This window comes from Anopheles coluzzii, chromosome 3 (genome assembly GCF_943734685.1).
Source record: "Anopheles coluzzii chromosome 3, AcolN3, whole genome shotgun sequence".
NCBI lineage: Eukaryota > Metazoa > Arthropoda > Insecta > Diptera > Culicidae > Anopheles > Anopheles coluzzii.
In genome coordinates this window covers 59,608,712-59,631,780 of record NC_064671.1, presented here as the reverse complement: position 1 = coordinate 59,631,780, position 23,069 = coordinate 59,608,712, and the positions used below count along the sequence as shown (strand labels likewise).

The 23,069-nt window shown below is 42.8% G+C and overlaps 1 protein-coding gene across 1 annotated transcript; it reads right to left on the bottom strand.

Annotated features, from left to right (window-relative positions):
* Window positions 1–6,266: 6,266 nt before the first annotated feature.
* On the bottom strand, window positions 6,267–14,568 carry LOC125907331 (uncharacterized). The gene is made up of 2 exons (XM_049608951.1): window positions 10,441–14,568; window positions 6,267–6,386 (listed from the first exon to the last, which is right to left on the bottom strand). Exons 1-2 carry the CDS (start codon window positions 14,566–14,568, stop codon window positions 6,267–6,269), a joined length of 4,248 nt encoding a protein of 1,415 aa, XP_049464908.1.
* Between the last annotated feature and the right edge of the window lie 8,501 nt (window positions 14,569–23,069).

Below are 23,069 nucleotides of genomic sequence, written 5' to 3'. Positions count from 1 at the left end.
CTGTGAAATGATCGGACCTCCCACAAAGTAATGAAATACTGAAAAAAAAAAACAGATTATGCGTGGCCACCCTTGCAGACCACCCATTATCAATTTTCAGATGAATTCATCTGGTAAACAATCGGAAAGTGCTAAAAGAACACGTTACGGTGATTTTTTCAACAAATGCGTTAACTAATTAATTAAGTCCATTGCTGAACCTCTGACCAATCCAACCACAATAGTTAAACAGCTAATTGATCTTAAATAAAATCGGCGCCAACGGTAGTACCTGAATATAAATCAAAATCATCGTAAAATACATGAGATTTGCTACAGAGCATAGATTTACAGAGTAACAATTTTAACAATTACAACTATTAATACAACTGTACTGTTACTTATATGGCTATGAATACAAAACAAATCAATTATTTGTTTTTAATGTGAGTGGTGAAAAAAGTTCTCCAAATCAATATAACTCGAAAAAAGTCATGCATTCTATCTTGGACATTTCTATTCATACAGAGCCATATAAAAAACGTCTTAAATCAACAGTGAAAGACGCATTTTTAACAATTTGCTCCTAGTGTAACGAATAATTACAAATTTTAAAACCAATTAAAGAATTAATAGAAAGAAAGTATCGGAAAAATAAAGGAAATGAGCAGATAAACAAATCGATAAACTCGTAAACGCTAAAAGAACTAATATTTTAAGTGATTTTAATGCTGTTTCGTAATACCCTAATCACATATAGTATACAAATGTTTTAACACATAAAAAAGCATATTTTTCTTCTTTCGCATAAATTAAAATTTCTCATTCCTGTCAGTAGTATAATCTACCATGGATTTTCATTGCCATACCACAAAAGCATAGTACATTTAACTCTCTCTTATATGAGAGTCTATGGCACGGTCAAATAAGGAGAGTTTTCGAATTAGAGAGGTTCAAAGTGAGTGAAAATTTCATACAAGCAAGAAAGAAATAGAACGTAAAGTATCCTTTCTCTTTTGATATAAGAAAGTGGGATCAGGAATTGCAAATTTGAGCATACACCATGGTAACACCATATACACATAAGAGGGATACAAATTTCAGAGGATTCCCAAATTAAGGGCAATAATGTACTAAAAATGAAGAGACTGCCAAAAATGTTTTAATAAGAGGAAGTTTTTATATTGGGGAGGTCTGAGATTACAGCGAGTTATCTGTATTATGTTTTTTTTTCAATATTGAGCTAAAGTCTTTTCCCGAGTTACGTGATTAATGCGTTCCAGAGATATTCGCGTAACTCGAATTTTCACGAATGTCGAAGATCACGTTTTATAGCCAAAAAATACTTGATTGACAATGGTTTTTGATTGAATATAGTTCATTTATGCAATTTATTGCAATTGCTGCAGAAAATTCGATTATTTCTGCCTTTTGAATGATTTACAACGTTTGAAAAAATTGAAAATTATACTTCATTTCACAATTGACGGAGAAAATTGTACTGATTTGACATCTAAACTATCCAAAATAAAAATTCGTGTAACTCGAATGAATGAATGACGATAAGGTCATGTAGGTCATATTGTTTGCTGAATTTGATTGAATTTAAAAATAATAAAAATATTACTAAATGATCCATTTTACCGATCAAATATTATATTTGTTGAAGTAGTATTAGAATATACATATGGCCTTGCTTCGGCAGGACATACAGTAAAATTTGAATAATCATAATATACGTACCTTATTTGCTTTCAAATCAAAATTATAGCAAAATGGAACAAATTATGCCTTTTCAACGCTAATTATTTTTGGTATTTTAGAAAACAAAAAACTTTTAATTCTTCTTCTTCTTTTGGCTCAACAACCGTTGTCGGTCAAGGCCTATCTGTACCACTTGTGGGCTTGACTTTCAGTGACTTATTAATTCCCCCCTATAGCAGGATAATAAGTCCTACGTATGACGGCTCGGTCCATTCGGGGCTTGAACCCATAACGAGAATGTTGTTAAGTCTTACGAGTTGACGACTGTACTACGAGACCGGCTTATTTTTTTAATTACTGGAAAATAATTTTAATTACCAGTACACAACTACACGCAGATAAACGATTTCACATTGTCGATTTTGGATTTTGTTTACAATTCCGATATACATATTAATTCCGGTATATAATGGAACCCCTCATAATGAGTTCCCCTTATAACACAGCCCAGCGCTGATTTTCATCAACTTTCCGTTCCGCCGGCATCTATAACGCAAGCAGTGGATTTTGAACCAAACATGCATGTAGAAAAAATTAGTGTTTTGCTGTAATTTCAACTCTACTCTGTTCATCAATACTGTTGTGTGTGGAATGAGGTTTTTATCAACTGCAATAATTCATAGAACACTATTATTTTACTTGCTCACTGCGGCTATTCATGCGAGAAGAGTACAGTTATTCATGCCAGAAGAGGCCTACGCCGGCATACGGGGCCTGCCACCGGGCTGAACGTGATAACGAATTTTTCAAATAACGAACAAATCTAAATTCAATACCAAGAATCCTTAAATACCAAGCTTTTACCAAAAGAGGCAGGTATAAGGGTTGGAGGAAAAGTGTAAGGGAGGTGGCACATTAACACCCACTGCCAGTCCAAAATTTACAAAGTCATACAAAAATCGAAAAAAGCCTTTGAGGGCCGTGCCTGAGAGTTTTACTGCACTTATCGACAGGTGGAGTAAATAAGCTAGTGTCTTCAATTTAATTGCTCCATTTTTATCCTCTTTATTTAACAATATTGGAAGATCTATTCAGCTTCGGCCGGGGAAGTGGGCAGGACTTTGACTTTAGTTTGTAGTGTACCTTCCTATAAAGCGTGTGTTTCACAAGTGTGAGGTGTATTTATGAGTATTTTCTTGCATGTATTCTTGATCTGCTTGCTCGTGAAGGCGATAATTTCGAGGTGAACTTGGAGGTATCCGGTATGGTTTTGATGCATATAATAACATAAGTTTCGCATAATGAGTTTTTCGCATAACGAGTGAGCCACTGGAACGGATTAAACTCGTTATGAGGAGTTCCACTGTATTTACAATTCCTTTATTTATAACAACCGCTATGAGTGTTTAGCAACAAAAGCATATTATTATCTCTTTCTACGGCAGCTCAGATTTAAATCAATACATTAAGACTTAAATCAATACATCCATGCTGGTGCGTTGTAGATTTATACAAGAATGTAATTTTTTTTCCGGAGAAATAAACATAAAACCTGGCGATATTATTTTTTGAACCAAAATTTATTGAAATGTAAGAGATATTAAAACAAAAAAATTGGATAAATGTTTATTCAATCGCATAATGGCGATTATAAAAGGATCTTTTTGCTATCAAAATATGATGTTTATAGATTTCAATTTCTTTAATGTACTGGTCGTAAAGGTCCTATAGCTTAAATTACGTGTTCTTGCAGTATAGAACAAAATGTTTGCAGCATGTTGCAGCACACTGTCCTTGAAATAGTCCCTCAAGCGTATACGATATGCATATAAAACAAAGCTGTAATTTAGCATAGTCCAAAGAATAAGAATAACTGGTTGAATAACTAGCTGCGTTGTGGTGCTCTCATCGATTTATATTAACATCATTTTAACACACTTTCCGCGAGAAATGTCAACAAAATTGACAACCGATTGCAATCAAACATTGCACCAGCGCGACCGTACGTACTCTACCATTTCCAGCTCGTTCCTATTCCAACTCGATCCTCCCCCAAGCTGAACGTACAAACACATTCACAGATTCTACCTCCCTACGCCGCCCAGATAAGGGGCAGCAACAAAGCATTAATTACATTCAATTGCAGTTGCTCATTAAAGCAGTGACGTGTGTATCTGGGCGAGATCGGTCCGGCTTTCCCATCATTAAATGTGCGTACATCCTTCGGTGTTCAGCGATCGAGAATTGTTCGATTCCGGGAGTGCATAAGTGCACATTCCCGTAGCAATATGGGAACCGACCGATCGCTCTCTGACAATCTTTGTGTGTGTGTGTGTGTGTGTGTGTGTGTGTGTGTCGCGTGATTTTGACTTTTGATTTATTTCAAGTACAACAATTCCACGCACCGAGTTGTTTCTTGTATGCTGTTCCACGCGATTGATTATTATTCTGGCCGACGCACCGAGATGCCGGGCGTACGATATCACATCATCGAGCCCGACGTTGCATTTATCACACGCAATTATAAATTCCAGTACGCTCGTCCTTTTTTACCCCCCCTTTAGGTTATTTTGTGCCTTTTTTCTCCTTTTGTCTGTTTGACGATAGCCGATCGGTAGAGTCTTTTGTTTTTGTGATGACCCCAGTACTGTCCTTTCAATGCAATGCAAAGTGTGGTGCAACGATGCAACGACTGCAGTACAGTGGCAATATTATTCGTCATCGTAGTACGAGACACTTTCCAAAACAGCCTGCCGATTCCTGTGGCAGTGGTGCATTTGGGGCCAGCGTTGCATTTGGGGGCTTTGGAGCGATTATTTTCCGCACGGTGGAAAAACGATTCCGCGGTCGCGTCGCGTTTGCCTGGAAGCTATTAAATTATTTAATGCACGTCACCTTCTCGCGATAAGTCCCTTACCACTCCGCAAAACAGCCTCCTTCTAGTCCCCATTTCTGTTCTTCCCTTATGTTTGAGCGCGTGCATTTTTCACCATAGAAGGAAGCATCACGAAATGTGTCGCCAGCTTGTCTTCCATCGTTCGTCTGCCGATGTCCGATGCTGCTTTCCCTGCCGCGAAGTAGGTACACTTGCCCGCCGGACCTTAGGAAACTGCCTCCACACAAAGATCGATAGATGTCGTACCTGATGTGAGACAAACGTTATTTCATTTATTTTTCCTCACCCATTATTCCGTACCGCATTCGCTGTCAACGGCGTTTTTGTTTGTGTGTTTGATTGCTTACTGTTATCAGTGCCCGAATGCACTTGTCACACGGGGGGATGGGCTACCGCGGGAGCGGGCTGAGAAGGCGCACAACATTAAAATGCTTGGTGAAATGCAACTCACGTTTGCCCGGGAGGATTCCTACAGTTTGCTGCGGGAAATCGAGCTGCTGATGGCTTTCACCAGTCTTTATTCTACCACGAATTGAGCTCACTTATTTGCAGCCACTGGGGTTTGCAGAATCGAGGACTCTATGGGTTCGGAGCTGGTGCTGTTATTTCGCCAGTTGTGCCCCGTGGGGAAAATGGGAATGTGATGCCCTCGGGGCTGTCGTTTTTCTTAGTAAATCGTTCACAGCAAACATGGGAAACGAGTGTACCTGGTTAGACATCGTGGCAACGTGCCCAAGCTTTGATTTTTGAGCAGCCTTGAGCAGCATAACGTTTAACAATATAAAGATTGACCCATTGAATACCTTTTTGATATAAAAAGTGGTTTTCAGGGTATGAACCAATAAAGCATCCTATTTTGTGCGTCTGTTAAAGAAACCTCACCTTCATTGGTTTTATAGAAACATATTTATTGCTTGAAATACACAAAATTTAACATAAAGAATGTGATAGACTAGTGAATTTAAATAATCTAGAGAATTTAGTTAAAAATGTTCACTGTTAAAAAATTGTCATCAATTTGCCTGTTTTGTTCATGTTTCTATTTTAAATTTAAGAGAAATTTTTCAATCTACATGTCTGAAAAAACACAGAGTTTTAGTTGCATCCATTCTATACGTCCAAATCGTTATTTTGGTTATTTTATCGTTCATTGTTATTTGAAAAAGTAACATACTTATCAATTATATGAAATTTGACTGCCTTTGAGGTAATAATAACTCTTCCAATCGTAACTAGCTCTTAGACCGCACCCCATATCGCTTTGATGTAATTTTATGCACTTATTTTTCTTGCCGGCATATGCGAAAACTTTTCTTCCCGCTTCCCACTTTGTGATGTCTTCGGTATTTCTGCTGAAAAGCTCTTGTTCCGTTCACCAGACCGCAACACACTCCATCTTTGTACCCCAACTGAGCCGGTATTGTCTCGAGAACTGTTGATCGAGATGTGATGCAATGCAATTCACGCATCATTGCACCCTCTCGTTCAACGTACGATGAGGAAGAGCTAACGATGGATCGATGTTCGTGATATTTTAGAGAAAACGCGCTTTTTCTCACTCTTGATGCAGTTTCAGGCAAAAGCTTTGCTAGCTCTTGCTGCAACGTGTTCAAGAGAAAATTCATCCAACCCTTCCTTTCGTTTCCTTTCGTTGCTTGCAGTAGCGAAATGCATTTTCAATGTGACCTCATTCATTATCACGCACAGTATCGATACCTCCACCACCACCACCACCGCCTTCATTGCTGCGGTTGAGGTTTACAGCAGCCTTCCCTTTTTCCCAGCAAACGGTCCCGTAGATCGAGTTCTGCAGCATACAAAAACCAGCTCATGCCAGTGGTCATGTCGCTAGAGTACATCTATTGAATCGTTGATCATTCGTCGCGATCTTGTTTGAAGCTGGAGCTTGCGGTAAGTATCAACCACAGACATGCGGGAAGCAGCGTGGGAAACTGTATTCCTTAAAGAGTCCGTGTCCAAGCTGGAAGGGTGTTTGCTGTTATACACCCGGGAGTGCACAGTTCCAGGAACGGACCCCATAGAGAGTTGGAAATCATGTTTTGAAGTGAACGAAATAACCAATGCATTTTCACAGTTCATAGAAAACTATGACTTTTCGAATGAAATAAGTAAAAATAAAAATAAAATATTTCACGAACGCTCAATTATCATGTTTGATAAATGTATACCAGGTTTTTTTGAAAATATAAATTAGAAAAAAAATCAAAAACATGTGTAACACATGTTTCATGATACTTTATTTTATTACTCATTTCGTTGTTTTCATATTAGACTGCCACTTATGTTGTGCTGTGTGGATTTTTTAAATAAAATCATCGATTTTTCACTACCATATTTAGCTCATCTTATATGCCAGCTATCACCACAGTTTCGTTGTAAAATCTTTTTATCTTAACCGAGATAAGTATGTTATGTATTGCAAGGCTGTCGTTACGTGATTCATCAATAAAGACATCGCCTGAGTAGAGTCTAAAGATTTTAACTTGTCGCTCACATTATGTCCGTGGCAAAAGATCCTCTTTCGATAATAATCTCGTTTTTCTATTTATCGTAATTGATCTTAAATTTTCGTGTGGCTTCATGTCATAAAAAAAACATGTCTTCTGTAATAAAGAATGTCCTGCAGTGAGAAATCCTGCACAATATAAACCAAGGTTGGTGAAAGGTTCTATTATATATTTTCTATAAAGCAGTTTGTTTATGATATTGTACTGTGCTATTGAATAAACTTTATTTTACTTGATACAAGGTTTTCCAAGTCACTTTCGAATTTAAACATTGTTATTCAACGCATGCAAAATGTTGTTCTAAATCGATCCGACATTTCATTTCCATCACATTTTTTTAACTTCTACTGCATGATTTTGAACACCTCAAGCTGGATTGAGTTTGACAGTTCTTTGTTATGTGTTGAAAATCATGTTTTGAAACAAATAAACCATTTGATAGGTGTTCAAAAATATCTTGAATGCGGTGAAGAACAATGTTTACATTCGTAACTGACTTGGAAAATCCTGTAAAACATACATGCATAATACAGGCTGGCAATGTGAAATTGATTAATTTTGTTTCTGTCACAACATTCAAACCACATTTTATGTATGGTAAGTGTTCCAATTGTGGCTATGATCCGGATCATGATACCGATGATACTCATGTTAAAATAAGTAGTGGGTAAAATATCAATATGTTCTAAAATGTGTTTACCACAAGAACTTTTCTTAATTTTTACCCAATGATTAAAGAGATTGTAGAAAATTTTGTGAAACTGTTAAGTTCACAGTTAAATAACTATATGAACACCATTAAATACGTTAAATTAATAGTATCAAATCTCCGTTTTCTAACACTGGTTGTGTTAAAAGTCACGCTCAATTAATCGCACAACTGATACATTTTACTCATAACTGATGCCATAAACACATACTTACACTTTAGATTGCGAAAATAACAACGAAAACCCCGACTTATTAACTTGTACTGTACGCACAACCACTGAAAAGAGCGTTGTGAACAAAGCATCCATGATATACTGAAATAATTGGTGTTCCTATGTTAAGTTTAATTATGGACATTAGGGAAATTATGCACATTTTCGATGAAATGTTGGTAATTTTGAATCATGAACCAATATAATGGTTTTAAGATAAAAATATAGTTAGGAGCTTGAACATCGCTAATATCCAACAGTGCTGGTCTTAGCAAATTTGTAAGAGATGCCAAATATCTTAGCAACACATTTTATAAGGGTTATATTTAACAGACAGAAGTGGCCAGCACAAAACTAATAAGGACCTTGGAGGATAAAGGATGCGCTCCTAAGCAGTCGGATTTGGATTGATTTGAATCCGACTGCTTGTATGGAGTTTGTGGGAGGTAGGGCTGTTTGGGATGGAATAATGTTCAACCTTTTTAAGTTGATGGGTAAATTTCACCATCATTTGCCAATTATTCAAAACAATCAACTCATAACTACACTTCCGAATTGACATTCCTTTATCTGCACTATACAGTGCCTCTATACGCTATATATCCACTTAGCTACAAGCTATAAGTTTCCTGTTAACTTTCCGATTTACCTATCAGAGACTCACGGTTTATTGTTAGATTCAAGAAATAATTTGGATTCAATAAATTTATTTGAACTTTTTAACAAGGTATTTGAAAGTTGCTTAAAATTTTTTTTATTATTTTTTTGATAAATATTTACATTATGTATACTGATTGTGGAAACGGATAAAACATATGCGGAAAACTTTTATTAAATCGTTTAAAGAATCCAAACGTAGGAAGCTAACCATAAAACAGGAGATTTATCAAAAAAAAAATCTGGAAACAACCAGGAAACCATGGCAGACCCAGAATACGGTTTATTGTCGGTACGCACATAGACGATAAGTGTGTAAATAAGGAGTGTAAATAAAGAGAGACAGAGGAGAGCAAATGCGAAACATCGGTGATGCCGAGCATAAGTGAGGCAACGAAGGATGCCTGAGCTATGGAACGACGGGCTTCCAGAGTTTCAAGACCCAGAAGCCTACATTTATTCTCGTACGACACTTCCCTACCTCCCTCTAATTTCCAGCAATATTCGAACGTTGTCCTCACGATTGCATAGTGCAGGGATTCAAGACAAACTGGGTCTGACAAACAGCAACACTTTTTAAAGTGCCGAGGGTTCTTCTAGCATTGCAAATAGTACGGTTCAAATGAACGGGCAAGGATTAACCACTATCCAGCTGTAGGTTTCTACGGCCTACTCCGTCTCGTGGACTGTATTTTAGAAAGGGGAGCAGTACTCTCGAGCAAAAGCCTTGAAAAAGGCTGGAACCCCGATGCAAACTTCCGCCTAACAACGGATATTGCCAAAGGGGTCTTGCCACTCTTAAAGAGAATCGAATTTCTCTAGAAGAGCAATGCTCACAAAAACTGGAGAAAGAACTAAGTTTTAACACTGACAAGTTGGCTCATTTAGCTGGTTCAATCACTTGTCCTTCGCTTACCCATTTCGAACGCGGCTGAAGCTGTTGAAGATATTCCTAGTGCCACCTTCTCCAAAAGTGGCGTTTTAGCTGTTGTATTAGGCGCCAGTGAGTGAGTCTGTTTTCAGGAATGATCGTCGTCTCGGCGTCTGGAACCTGCTGCAGATGTGACCCAACCAAAAAATGGCCTGGGGTAAGGGCTGTTGCGTCTGATGGGTCCTCCGTCATCGGAGTGAGAGGACGGGAATTCAGGCAACATTCGATCTCAGCCAATAGCGTTGTCATATCTTCAAAAGATAGAGTGGTGTTTCCCAGGACTCGAACCAAGTGGTGCTTCATCGAGCGCACAGCAGCCTCCCAAATCCCACCAAAATGAGGCGCGCGTGGTGGGATGAATTTCCAGTTGATCTGCCTTTCCAACGTCCAACTCTGCATGCCTTGTTGGTGTTCAGGTGTTCGCAGCAGTCTGTACAGCTCATTTAGCTGATTGTTGGCTGCTTTGAAGTTCGTTGCATTGTCGGAATGCAACTCCTCGGGCAGTCCGCGACGAGCGACGAAGCGGCGTAATGCTGATAAAAACGCCTCCATGGTGAGATCGGACACGAGCTCGATGTGAATAGCTCGTGTTGTGAAGCAAACGAATATTGCTACATAAGCCTTTGTAGCAACGGCTCTTCGATGTGGTCCCTTGATGAATACTGGACCACAATAATCAATCCCAGTGATTGAAAAGGGTCGACCAGGTGTCACTCTGCTGGATGGTAGATCTGCCATTAGCGTCTCTGAAGCTGAAGGTTTCGCTCGGAAACAGGTGATGCAATGATGATACACACGTCGGGCTATGTTCCTGCCACCTACGATCCAGTATCGTTGGCGACTGCTGCTCAGCATCAGTTGTGGCCCCGCATGGAGTCGAGTTTTGTGAAAGTGGTCCATTAGTAACTCAGCCAATGGATGGTTGTTGGGAACCAAGATTGGATGCTTGATGTCTTCTAGTAGAGGTGCATTGGACAGACGTCCTCCAACGCGAATGATGCCGTTTGCTCCTAGCTGCGGATGCAGCCATTTCAGCTTCGATGATGAAGGTATCGGCTTGTTATGTTGAAGAGCCTTTATTTCCTGCTCAAGTAGGTCCTGTTGTGCCAGCCGACGCAATACTTCCTCAGCCTCCCGTAGATCTTGGGTTGTAAGTCCAATACCCACGTACTGTCGACGCTTGAAGCGCTTGTTGAAGTATTGCACCCAATATGCCACAGTCGTTCGAAGCTTGGAGAATGACGAGTATAGCGTAAAGATGCGATGTGGTGGTTTTTCTGTAGCTGGACAAGCTACTGTGGTGACTCGCTGCTCTGCTACTGCTGCTTCACATGATGATGGTACTGGTGATTCTGGCCACTGGTCCTCGGGTAGATGAATCCAGGAAGGACCCTGCCACCATAGTGGGTTGTCTAGAAGATCCTTACTCAAGCAACCACGCGATGCTAAGTCCGCTGGATTGTCGACTCCGGGGATGTGCCGCCAAACATTTCCTTGGGTCAGGTGTTGCACTTGCGAGACGCGATTGGCGACGAATGGTTTCCAGCAATTTGGCGATGCTCGTAACCAATGAACTATGGTCATTGAATCCGTCCAGAAGGTTGCAGGAGACGAGAGCTTGACCGCTAATCTGACCCGATCATATAGCAAGCTGCTCAATTGTGCAGCGCACAATTCCAGTCGAGCAATGGAGTGTTTGCTATTTATCGGTGGCACTTTAGTTTTCGACGCGTACAGTTGCATCATGATGTTCCCGTTGTCATCTCGGCTTCTGATGTAGCAGCATGCGCCATATCCTTTTTCCGATGCATTGCAGAAAAAATGGAACTGGCTTGATGTCGAATCTGGCCTGATGGCTACACGAGGAATGTGTAGATTTTGTAAATGTATCAACTGGTTGTGGAAGTTGATCCATTCTCCTTGTAGATGATGTGGCAACTCGTCATCCCATCCCCAGGGCTGTTGCTGTTCCGTTTGCAGGGTCCAGATGCGTTGGAGGAACTGCTTGGCCATGGCTTTTACGGGATCGACGATGCCCAAAGGATCATAGATCCTGGCGATGCACGATAGCACCTTTCTCTTGGTGATTGCCCCAATCACGTATGGGGTGTTGATTTTGAACTGCAACGTGTCAGATGCTGGGTCCCAAATCAACCCGAGGGTGGCGAGAAGTCCCTTCGATCCACTGGTAGCATAAGGGCTGGATGCTAACTTCTCCTGGTTCACGTTCTGGAGTACTGATGGGTCGCTGGACGCCCACTTCCGCAGCTCGAATCCTGCACTTGCGTAAAGTTGCTCAGTTTGCAGCTGCAGCAACTGCGCCGCTTTAGATGATTGCCCGCCGGAAACGAAGTCATCTACATAGAAGTCACAGGAACGTTCTGCGGCGGCTGGAAACTCTCCTCCATGGTCCGCTACGATTTGTTGCAACGAGCGGACTGCCAGGAATGGAGCGGATGCTGTCCCATATGTTACCGTGTTGAGCTCGTACTCCTGAATGGGATCGTTGGGTGAACTCCGCCAAATGATGCGTTGCAGTGACCGGTCCTTTGGATGAATCCAAACCTGCCGGTACATTTTTGTGACGTCAGCGGTAAGCGCGATTGGTTGAGTCCAGAACCACAGCAAAATAGAAGTAGCATCTTGTTGAATGGTCGGCCCGACCATTAGTGTGTCGTTCAACGACACACCCGTTGAGGATTTACTCGATGCGTCAAACACCACTCGACACTTCGTCGTGGTGCTGTCGGTCTTGAAGGCCGGATGATGTGGTAGATAAAACGATTCATCGTTCTTTGAAGAAGCTGCCACCTTGCTCGTATGACTGAAACGAAGGTACTCATCCATGAAGTCCACATAGGCACGTTGGGTTTCGGGTTCCCGTTGAAGTCGACGTTCTAGTGCTAGGAACCGTCGAAGTGCGATAGTCGTTGAATTGCCAGGCTTGCCAATCATCTCTGGCTTGCGTGGAAGTTGGACCATGTACCTGCCATCCTCTTCTCGTGTGGTGGTTGCCGTGTCATGGTCCTCACAGGCTCGTTCCTCGCTGCTCCAGCTCGGTGTGTTGCTCAGGCCTTCGGTGGTGAAACACTGCTCCATTAGGTTGCCCAACTCGTTCGTGTGTGTTGCCACCGCACACATTACCGGTGACATGGGTTCGGTGATGGTACCACTGACTACCCAACTAAATTCAGTTTCCTGAAGGGTTGGCATGCTGTCACCCAGGGAGAGTCGTCCGATCCTCAGGATCTCGTAGAAGTGTGTTGCTCCCAAGATGATGTCAATGGTTCCTGGCCGATTGAAGGATGGATCAGCCAAGATGCAGGTTTCCGGTATCTTCCAGTGGCTAATGTCGATCTGTTGAGTTGGTAAGTCTGCTGACAGCTTCGGTAACACAAGCAACTCCAATGAAGCAGCATAGCTCGAGCATCGAGAATGGATGGTGGTTTCGATGGAATGTCGCACATTCGATCTTGTACTGCCACCAATGCCTGATAGCGGAAGATTGATCAGCTTCCGTGGCAATTCCAGGAACTGTGCCATCCTGCCGGTGATGAAGTTGGATTGAGCTCCGCTATCCAAGACGGCTCTTGCTGGATGGCTAACTCCGGCATGATCGGTGATGTTGAGCACTACTGTTGACAATAGCACTGTGGATGGCACTGCTGTCGTCAATGAAGTCATCGATGCCCCGATGAATGTTGGTTGAGCTGCATCGACTGGAAGCTGATGAGATGTTGTAGCGGCGTCTGGAGGCTGAAGAGATGGTGCTGCTGGAAGCTGATCCCCATGAAGTAGATGATGATGACGTTTCCTGCAGATACGGCACGTCCATTTCGATTGGCACTGCGAAACCGGGTGTCCAGCGCTGAGGCAATTGAAACAACGTTTCAATGACTGTACTTTGCTCTTCCTCTGCACTACGGACATCGCGATGAAGGTTGGACAGTTCTGAAGAGTATGATGCTGCTGGCACAGTACACACGATGGATTGGCTGCTGTGGTGGAGGTGAAGGCTTTGGTGCTTGTTGATTTCCGTGACGTCTCTGGCGTGCAGCTTTCTAGCACCTCACATTGCCGATTGATGAAATCGAGAGTTTTGAAGAGATCCGGAAACTCTCCATGTTCCAACGAACTCTCCCATGCCTTCCTTGTGTCAGCGTCCATACATGAGCTGAGCAGATGCGTGATGATGAGGTTGCTGGTACTGTCGATAGTCTGCTTCATAAATACTAAGCCATCCACATGACTCTTGCACGTTTCCGCTAGCTTCCGCAGGTCCTTTGCAGATTCTTGGGGTGCATGTTTCAGCTGAAGCAATCCTGCGATGTGCTTGTCGACAATCAGCCGAGGATTCTCAAAACGCCTCTCCAAGACGTCCCATGCCGCCTGGAAGTTGTTGCCATTCAGAATGGACGTGTTCAGGATGCCAGCTGCTTTCCCTTGCAGCGCTTTGTTGAGATGATGAAGTTTTACTGCATCCGAGTCATTAGTCCGCTTCATGATGTCTAAGAACATGGCCTTGAACGTTGACCAGTGTTCGTATAGACCATCAAAAGTCGGCATTGGGATGTTGAGATGATGCTGGATGGAGACCGATGATGATGCAACTTCAGGAGGTGTTGTAGTTGACGATGGCTTTTTGTCGATTACAATCAGCTTCGCTGCCTTAGAAGCATATAGTGAGTGGAATGCTTTGTCTTTTGCCAGGTCTTCGTCTACGTCATCCGGCAATTCTTCAAGGATTAAATCCATGACGTGGCTCTGCACCGCTTTCAGCTCTTCCAGCATACCTCGTTGGACTTGAGATATGCTCTCGTCTTTCTGTTCGGTGTTCATGTTTGCCAGCTTGCGACATAAGCTTTTGTGTTTGGCGCGTAGACTTTGGATGTACTTTGAAGAGTTTGGCTGCGACGCTTCACGTCCTTCTTGAAGATTGGCTTGTGCCATTTCGTCGCCTTGCTGTTGTTCCTAATCATCGATGGTCTTCTTCTTCTACAGGAGTTGCACGTGAGATAGACATTGGGCAAATCTAATTTCCACGTGTGCTGACGATGATCGCTGTTATCTTTGTTGCACTTGAAGTGGGACCAACCCGCCTGGGTGTCCGTCGAGGATGGGACAAACCCGCCTGGGTGTCCGTCGAGGATGGGACCAACCCGCCCGGTTGTCCGTCGAGGATGGGACCAACCCGCCCGGTTGTCCGTAGAAGATGGGATCAACCCGCCCGGTTGTCCGCCGAAGTAACAACCCTTGTTGCCGAAGATGCAATCCGTCCGATTGCCGAGGATGGGACCAACCCGCCTGGGTGTCCGTCGAGGATAGGACCAACCCGTCGGGTTGTCCGCCGAAGATGCAATCCGTCCGATTGCCGAAGATGGCACCAACCCGTCCGGTTGTCCGCCGAAGATGCAATCCGTCCGATTGCAGAAGATGGCACCAACCCGTCCGGTTGTCCGCCGAAGATGCAATCTGTCCAATTGCCGATGATGAGACCAACCCTGGTTGGTTGTCTCCTGGTGATGAACGCACCTGGTTGCGTTATCCGGTTCGAAGGACCAAAATGTAGGTTTCTACGGCCTACTCCGTCTCGTGGACTGTATTTTAGAAAGGAGAGCAGTACTCCCGAGCAAAAGCCTTGAAAAAGGCTGGCACCCCGATGCAAACTTCCGCCTAACAACGGATACATCAAGATACTTAATAATAATGACCCTGGTCACCATTACACCATCTATAATATAACGGTGTAACATGGGAGTACGGGATCCAATGAACGATAAAATGTTACACTTATCAGGACAGAGGGACAAAGAATTTCTCGTGCACCATGATGATAAATTACTAAGGATAATTTGAAGGAAATCACAATCATCACGACCTGATATAGGGTAAAAGATCTTTAAATCATCTGCGTAACAGAAGAAACAATCAGAGGAAAGAACTGAATATACATCATTTATCAACAGAGCGAACAATAAAGGACTGAGAACGCTGCTCAGAGACACACCATTTGGTACAAAAAAAGAGGATAATTTGTCCTTATATTTAACACGATAAGCACGGTTACTTAAACACAGTAACGTATTGAAGTCGAGTATCATTTGGCTCTAAAGCTCTTCAAAATAGGGTGAAGGATACTTCCAGCTGTGCTGCATCATCAGATCGAAAAGATCTGAGAAGAGAAGTTTGTTATAGATAGATTCACTATTGTTAAATGTTGTAATCCTCCAGTAATGCTAATATTACCGGATCTGAAATCACCACTAGTTGGAATTTAATAGATAGGAATAAGCTAAATAGAGCATCATCCAGCGCAACCGCTTTCTCGAGAAGCTGATTCAATTATTGCAGACTGTATAAATAATATTCACCGCAGGTATCGAAGTTGTTGAGGATACTGTTCGGATCTTCCTGCAATATGAGGTAAAGTCATGGAAGTTTCTGTCTTCTTCTTCTTTGGCTCAACAACCGATGTCGGTCAAGGCCTGCCTGTGCCCACTTGTGGGCTTGGCTTTCAGTGACAAATTGATTCCCCCCCATAGCAGGATAGTCAGTCCTACGTATGGCGGCGCGGTCTATTTGGGGATTGTACCCATGACGGGCATGTTGTTCATTCGTACGAGTTGACGACTGTACTACGAGACCGGCTCGGAAGTTTCTGTCTACTCTTCAATATTCCTCTAGGACCCACAAAATGATTCGATTCTCCTATTCCCTACCACTTTTTATAAATTTATTTCCTTCGAGAATTATGTGTGCGAGGCGTATAACAAACAAAGGGGCCCTTCACGATTCTAGTCAGTTTTTTGTATGGAGTTTGACAGTTTTAGGCTGAAATCATGTAAACACTCCAAACCAAATTTGAATATCACTTTTTGACAGGATGGGTGAGAACTTTTGTTCAAACAAGCTTTCTTGTGGCTTGACGAATACTCAAAACACTCTTAAAATCTTCATTCAGTAGCAGACACGATAAAAATCAGCCTCCTAAATTCATACACCTTGGGATAAGCCCACCTGTATATTATACCCACTTAGATAGCTGCAAGAAAACTGCTATACAATGCAAACAGCTGACAGGCTGAAATTTCAGCTTACAACTTACAACGGAAAGGGCCCCAAAAATGAAAAACATGATGATGATGATGATGATGATGATGATGATGATGATGATGATGATAAGTCCCACCTCTTACCCCAACACAGGTTTGAGAAGGACGGAAGTATCTTTACGATAATATTACTCTAAGGTAGTTTTTGAATAAAATAAAAATTTACGAGCAAGTGGTGGCATCGGACGTCATTCGAAAGAATCCACTAAGTCATACACACACCCAAGACGACCGACGTAGTTTCATCAAGAAAAACCGGGTCAACTTCATCGACCACCTCAGGACATAACTGCGACATGCATATGGCCAGTTCCACTGGTGCCAACACCGGCTCCAGGGCACTACCTTCCGAAGCAGTAGAACCTAATGTATTGGAAATTATCAGGACACACTGCAACATGCATATGGCCAGTTCCGCTGGTATCAACCATGACACCAGGGCACTACCTTCCGAAGCAGGAGAACATAATGAATCTGGAATTGGCCACTTACAATCATCAATGAGTGAATCTCGCTGTGACCTCCCAGACATGCAGAGAGCAAACTCTCCTAAACTAAATCCGATTGTCCACTTGTACGCGCGCGTGTCTCAAACTTATGTTGTCTCTTTCTTATATATTTTTTCTAATTTGTTTTCATATATCAAGAAAAATCTTATCATCATCATCAAGCTCATGATGACAAGTGCAGTTGTACATAACATAGTGAGGACATAGGACTTCTACACAAATATGACATAACACAGTTTATTTAACATATGCCGCACACCTACGTTTGAAGTCTGGCAATTTACTCGCATTTTTGATTTCTCCGGGTAATCTGTTGTACAATTGAATCCCCTTGAAAAACAAAGAGTTTCTGGCACCATGTGAATTTAAGTTGGAAACCCTCGGCTCATTTGCTCTGCGTGTACAGTGTCGATGAACATCAGATCCTCGATCAATGCGTTCCCCTAAATACCCTGGCAAAAGGCCCCCTGGCAAAAGCCTGTTAATTTGTCCTTTATTGCCAAGAAATAGAATCGACGAGCAAAAATCAAAATGTGGTGAAATCAGTGACCTGTAGAGGTTAACTATCCCAAAAAAATCGAGGTATTTTGCCAGCCTACTAATCACCCCACACTTTGATGCCACTATAGCGATGACCCAGTCTATGTGAGTGTTGAACTTCAATCTGTCGTCTAAAATAACCCCCAGATATTTAACCTGACGGGCTCTTTCGATTGGTTCCGTATTTATCACGATGGAATGGGGACTGTCTAATACACCAGCAGTCATTACCATTTAACTAGTCTTCTTAACGTTTAATGCTAGCTTTTTGTACCTAATCCAACCATCCAGAGCGTTAAAATCGAAATTAATCAGAGACTCTGCTTGCTTGATGTCTTTGTGCGAGATAAACAAAACAGTATCATCGGCAAAAAGATTGATCTCACAAGACTTCAAAACCTGTTTCATGTCATTGATATACATTATACACAAAATTGGTTCAAGAACACTTCCTTGGGGAACTCCAAGGGTATTTTCTATAGACTCTGATACAGAGTTTCCAAAAACTGTTCTCTGAGTTCTGTCTTTTAAATAATTTTCGAAACAATTGAGTTCTTTCCCCACGATACCAAAACGCCTTAAGGTCTGCAGCAATAACGGTCTTGATATAGTCTCAAATGCTCGTTGTAGATCCAAGAAAACGGCAACTATCGATTCCTTTCGATCCATCAACACCTACCACCTCGCCAGTACAAGATTTAACAACCCAATAGGGACAGGGGCGGATTTAGGGTGTTGGGGGCCCTAAGCGTTAAAGGAGTGGAGGCCCCCGGTTGGAGTCGAGGGGGGGGGGGTGCATATTGTTGCATTAGGTTTTGAATCAAACACACTTTAATGGTTTGCTGACGGGGGGGGGGGGGGGGGGGGTGCTCAGTATCCCTGTACTGGGCCCCTATGGTTTATGAGTCCCTACACGCATGGGCCCCTATCTAGCACAGAAGCTCTTACTGAGACTACTGTACACACTGTTCTATATGCTGGAATTACCATACACGGGGCGTCTACATTTACGGGGCCCCCCGCGGCCACTGTCTGCGTCTACACGCGAGGTCCAAAACAGCCGAAGTCATACAAAATCATGAAAAAGTCTGCGCCCTTTTGTTCCGGCGTCCTCGTGAAGTTTACCGAGCCAAACCGAATAGTTGTGTTCGATAAACATGTGTGCGTATCAGGTAGCAGCATTTGTACTGCTTACCTGCCGTATGCCGCTGTGATACCGAGCGAGACGCATAGACAACGCATCAAAAGGAAATGTGAGAAATTTTTCTGTGTCTCTTTTGCCTTGTCCTTGCCTTTAGATCCTGATGAGTGAAGCATGCACACCTTTTGGGTACGTTCGTGGTATAAGCTCTGCCTCTCTCATGTTAATGGTGAAGATAGAATCGTATTCCATCGGCTCTGCATTCGGGCGTGGGCAGGCCCGTGGACGCCGTCTGTTCGCACGCACTCAGTCCGCGCACCGTTAAGTCCGCCACTGAATAGGGAGGCAAAGAACACACTATTAGTTTTATACTTTTGTTTATCAATCCTCGTTTCAAATTATTCATCTACTATAAATTTGTTGTTACTAAAGTTTGGTACAAATTTGCTAGAAACCAGCTTTCTAATTTAAAACAAATGACTTAATTACATATTAAGGCAGACACTGAAAAACGATAAATAATATTTTTGATTCATTTATCATGAAAGCTTTTAGAGTTTTTTTCGTTTTTTGTTTTACTATTACTTTAAAAAATCATCATTGCAAAAATCTGCTAGGCAATAACGTTACCATCAAAATGATCTTCATCAGGAAAATAAGATTAGTTTAGCAAACGCAGTGGTTGGCTAACTTTGCTACCGCAAGAAGTAAATTCTGTAGAAAGGCTCTTAGAGTTCCACACGAAGAGAAAACAATTGTAAAACTAGCTCAAAATGTGGACAAATGTCAAAAAAAGATTATCCAATCTTTTAGTTTTTACACTTCACGAATCTTTGTCGATTAAAAATATTGTAATGTAAACAAATTAATCAAAACCACACGGGTTTCAGTGGTAGGAAATGCACAATGTTTCACCACTTGAACATAATTTTCTATGAAATAAATAAATAAATAAATAGATAACTTTGGCGTTGGGAGCAATCGACAACAATGTGTTCAAACACGAAAAACCACAGTATTTATCTAAGCGTGACAAAAGATTCATGTTAGACCAGCGAAAAATAGCATGGATTTCTCAAAAAAGATTCACTAAACGACGTCCGCCCTATCCGCAAAAGGCGGTTTTCGCCGCGATTTCCGACCAAGCGAAAATGTTTTTTTTGACGATTTGTATGGAGCGAAGACACACACCCAAATTATGGTCACAAATTTTGGATGGGAAGTTTATGGTTCTGACTTAAGTCATATGGCTCTGGCACACCGAATGCTGTACCAATTCGTGCACGTTTATGTGCCAAGCTATAAGGAAAGCGTTTGGTGATTAGCACAACCACAAACACAGTATTATTTATTTATTTATTTATTTTTATTTTATTAATTGCTCGGCCACCCAAATGGCCAAATTATGATCCATGTAGATTTGAGAAACATGGTGGTAAACGTTTTACGCGGATGAGCAACAATTAAATGCCGCATATTGTATACCCTTTAAAACAAACAGCGGAATGCTTTTAATCGTCATTCTGCTGCTCTATTCAACATGCGTATCGACTCATTTGACGCAGTCGATCATCACAACGAGACCAGTTCCTACGAGGCCATACGAGATCGATTCCCATCCGGACCATTCCTCCGAGAGCATGAACCGACTATCCGATAGCTTGATTTTAGTTAGGTTAAGAAGCCGTTTCAGCCCGGTCCACAGCATTGTTCGTTACGTCAAAGAAAAAGAAGAAAACTTATACGGGAGCTGTGGGGTCTTATTAGCCACGGGTTGTAATCAATTATGTGGTTCCAAGGAGCGCTAATATGTGGTCAGCGGAGCGCCAGGTAGTTCGGCAGGTACCATTCCGACTCGTGGGAACAGCAATTTGGAATGGAATCGCACCTCCCAAATGATCCGGATGGTTCCGACCCGGTAGGTCGGCCCGCATCCAGTGGCGTATTAACACGAGTGGAGGCCCTAACCGGACACACGAAAGTTGACCATTCGAATGTGTCGAGCGAGAAGTTGTGTGAAGAATTCTAAACCAGAGAAGGATTGCGAAGCACTTTTACTTCCGAGTGGGGGATGGGTTCCTCTCCTCTGGCCCAACGCGGCCGCTTAGTTTGCGTACTGGTTAAACCGCCCCTGCCTGCACCTTACTATTGTTAGCCTTAAGCACGGCAAATACAGTTTACATTTTACATTTAGTTTACATGTACATCCTAAACTATGCTAGCCTTATTAAACAGCAACACGAATAAAAAGGAAATAAGAGAGAAAGGAGTAAGGAAAAGGGGGGCAAACAAGAGCGACAGGAGGAGCGGGAAGGGTGATAGTCGAAGAGGTGAGATGAAAAGATGAAGGCGTGGGTTGCGTGCAGCAGTGCGTATTGTTCCTGAGCGACGATGGGTTCTAAACAATGGGGAACGAGAGTGAAGCGAGCTGAAGGGGGCATATAGGAACGGGAAGGACATACAGGAAGGGAGCAACATACATTTTTTGTAGGTCGATGTTCTTCCTACCAGCCACACTTTGGAAAGAAATTTCTGTCAAAAATGAAATCGAAAGTATGGTTCACATCAATCTTATGATCGAAGAATCGTAGAAAGATTCTTTATCTTTATTTCATTTGACACAACAGCCATTGCTTTGCTACCTGCCTCAATCACTCTTGGGCGTGGATCTCCTGTTTTTCTTCTTCTTTGCATAACACCCTTCGCGGTCATGCCGGTCTACGGCGGCTGCCGGATAGTTAGCCCTTGGTACGAGAGACGGTTCTCACGAGGATTGATCCGAAGACGAGCATGTTGTTAATTCGTGCGAGTTGTCTTTACCTGTTACTAATTGGTTTTCTGGGACAGCGGGATAGCCAGTCCTGGGCCACTATGGCCACGCAACGGGGCTTGAACCTAGGACGGGGAAGTTGTTGTGTTGTGTTCGGGTAGCACGACAACGAGGGGCAGCCGAAACCAGCCAAGCCATCCATAGAATGCGAGGACGCGTAGAGCAGCTTGGCGCGTGGCTCCGGCTGCACCATCGGCATTTGAGGCTCCCGGGGGGGGGGCCGGTCGCCACAGCCAATCCCCGACCCCAGCCGCGGGGCTATCGACAATGCATGCAGCATAAACGTCCCTTACGCATCCTGCGTCAATCGCCAGGACAGCGACGGGCTAGAACACAACTTTCTATGCCATCCTCCAGGCAGCGACATGGCCGCGCAGCACCATCCGCAACGATAATGCGTCTCCAAAAAAGGCGAGAGAAGGAGCAAGCCAGGCAAAGCGAGCGATGCGTGCGTCAGCCAAGCCGGGGCGGGTCGCTCCTCGCTTACAGCATCGAGCAAGAGGCGGGAGAGACGTTCCTTTTTCTCTTCCGAACAGTAGACCCCGGTAATTTGAATTAAAAGAGTACACCATGGTGGGTAAATCCTAACCTTCAATCCGGTGGGGTGGAGAGAGCGTGGGAAGAAGGGGTGGAAGAAGATTGGAGGGTTTGTACATTATTAAAGAAAAAAATAATGGAAAGACAATATGTGTTTAACGAAATCCCTCATTTTAATATTTGACCTTCCGTTGACTTTAACTAAGCATTGGTTGGCTTAACATGAGCGGACTAGTGCATTGAATGATCTTTTGTTTGAATTGTTTTTTTTTTGCACAAGCGCAACTAACTGCACTAACACACAATATAAAACCACTACGAAGCATGCATTCAATCGATCCGGCAAATAGCTCGAACGGTAAATCGATTCCATCCACACGACAACTTGCTCGTTGATCAAATCCAGATTCGAACGACGGCGCTCTAGCCAATGCGCAATGCATCAGCGGCCAAAAAAAAAAACGGGAAGGAAAAAAACAATAACCCCAAGTCAAGCGCGCTCACACAAGGTCTAGCATTCGCCAATAACTGCTGGGAAAACGAAGGAGGTGGGGAAGGACGTCACTGAAATCGCGTATGATCTGGTAGAACGGATAAAGAAGACAGCAGATCATCACGGGACTTCTCGACGGTCGTATTGACTCTCCGTCACTACTGGCTGTCATCAACCTGTACGTTCCGGCCAGGCCGCTCCGGACTCGGGCAATGTTGGCCCTCGACGACCGTAGAACGCAATTTGGCTCCTCTGATCCGTTCCTACTCATGTGCCGTGCTTTCAACGA

Bases quoted from the DNA above. Each gene is read 5' to 3' on its own strand.
- LOC125907331 (XM_049608951.1), bottom strand. From the start codon at position 14,568: ATGGCACAAGCCAATCTTCAAGAAGGACGTGAAGCGTCGCAGCCAAAC. The intron at 6,387-10,440 runs GTAGGTGGCAGG...TGTATGCTGCAG, and splicing joins GTCGCCAACGATACTGGATC to AACTCGATCTACGGGACCGT.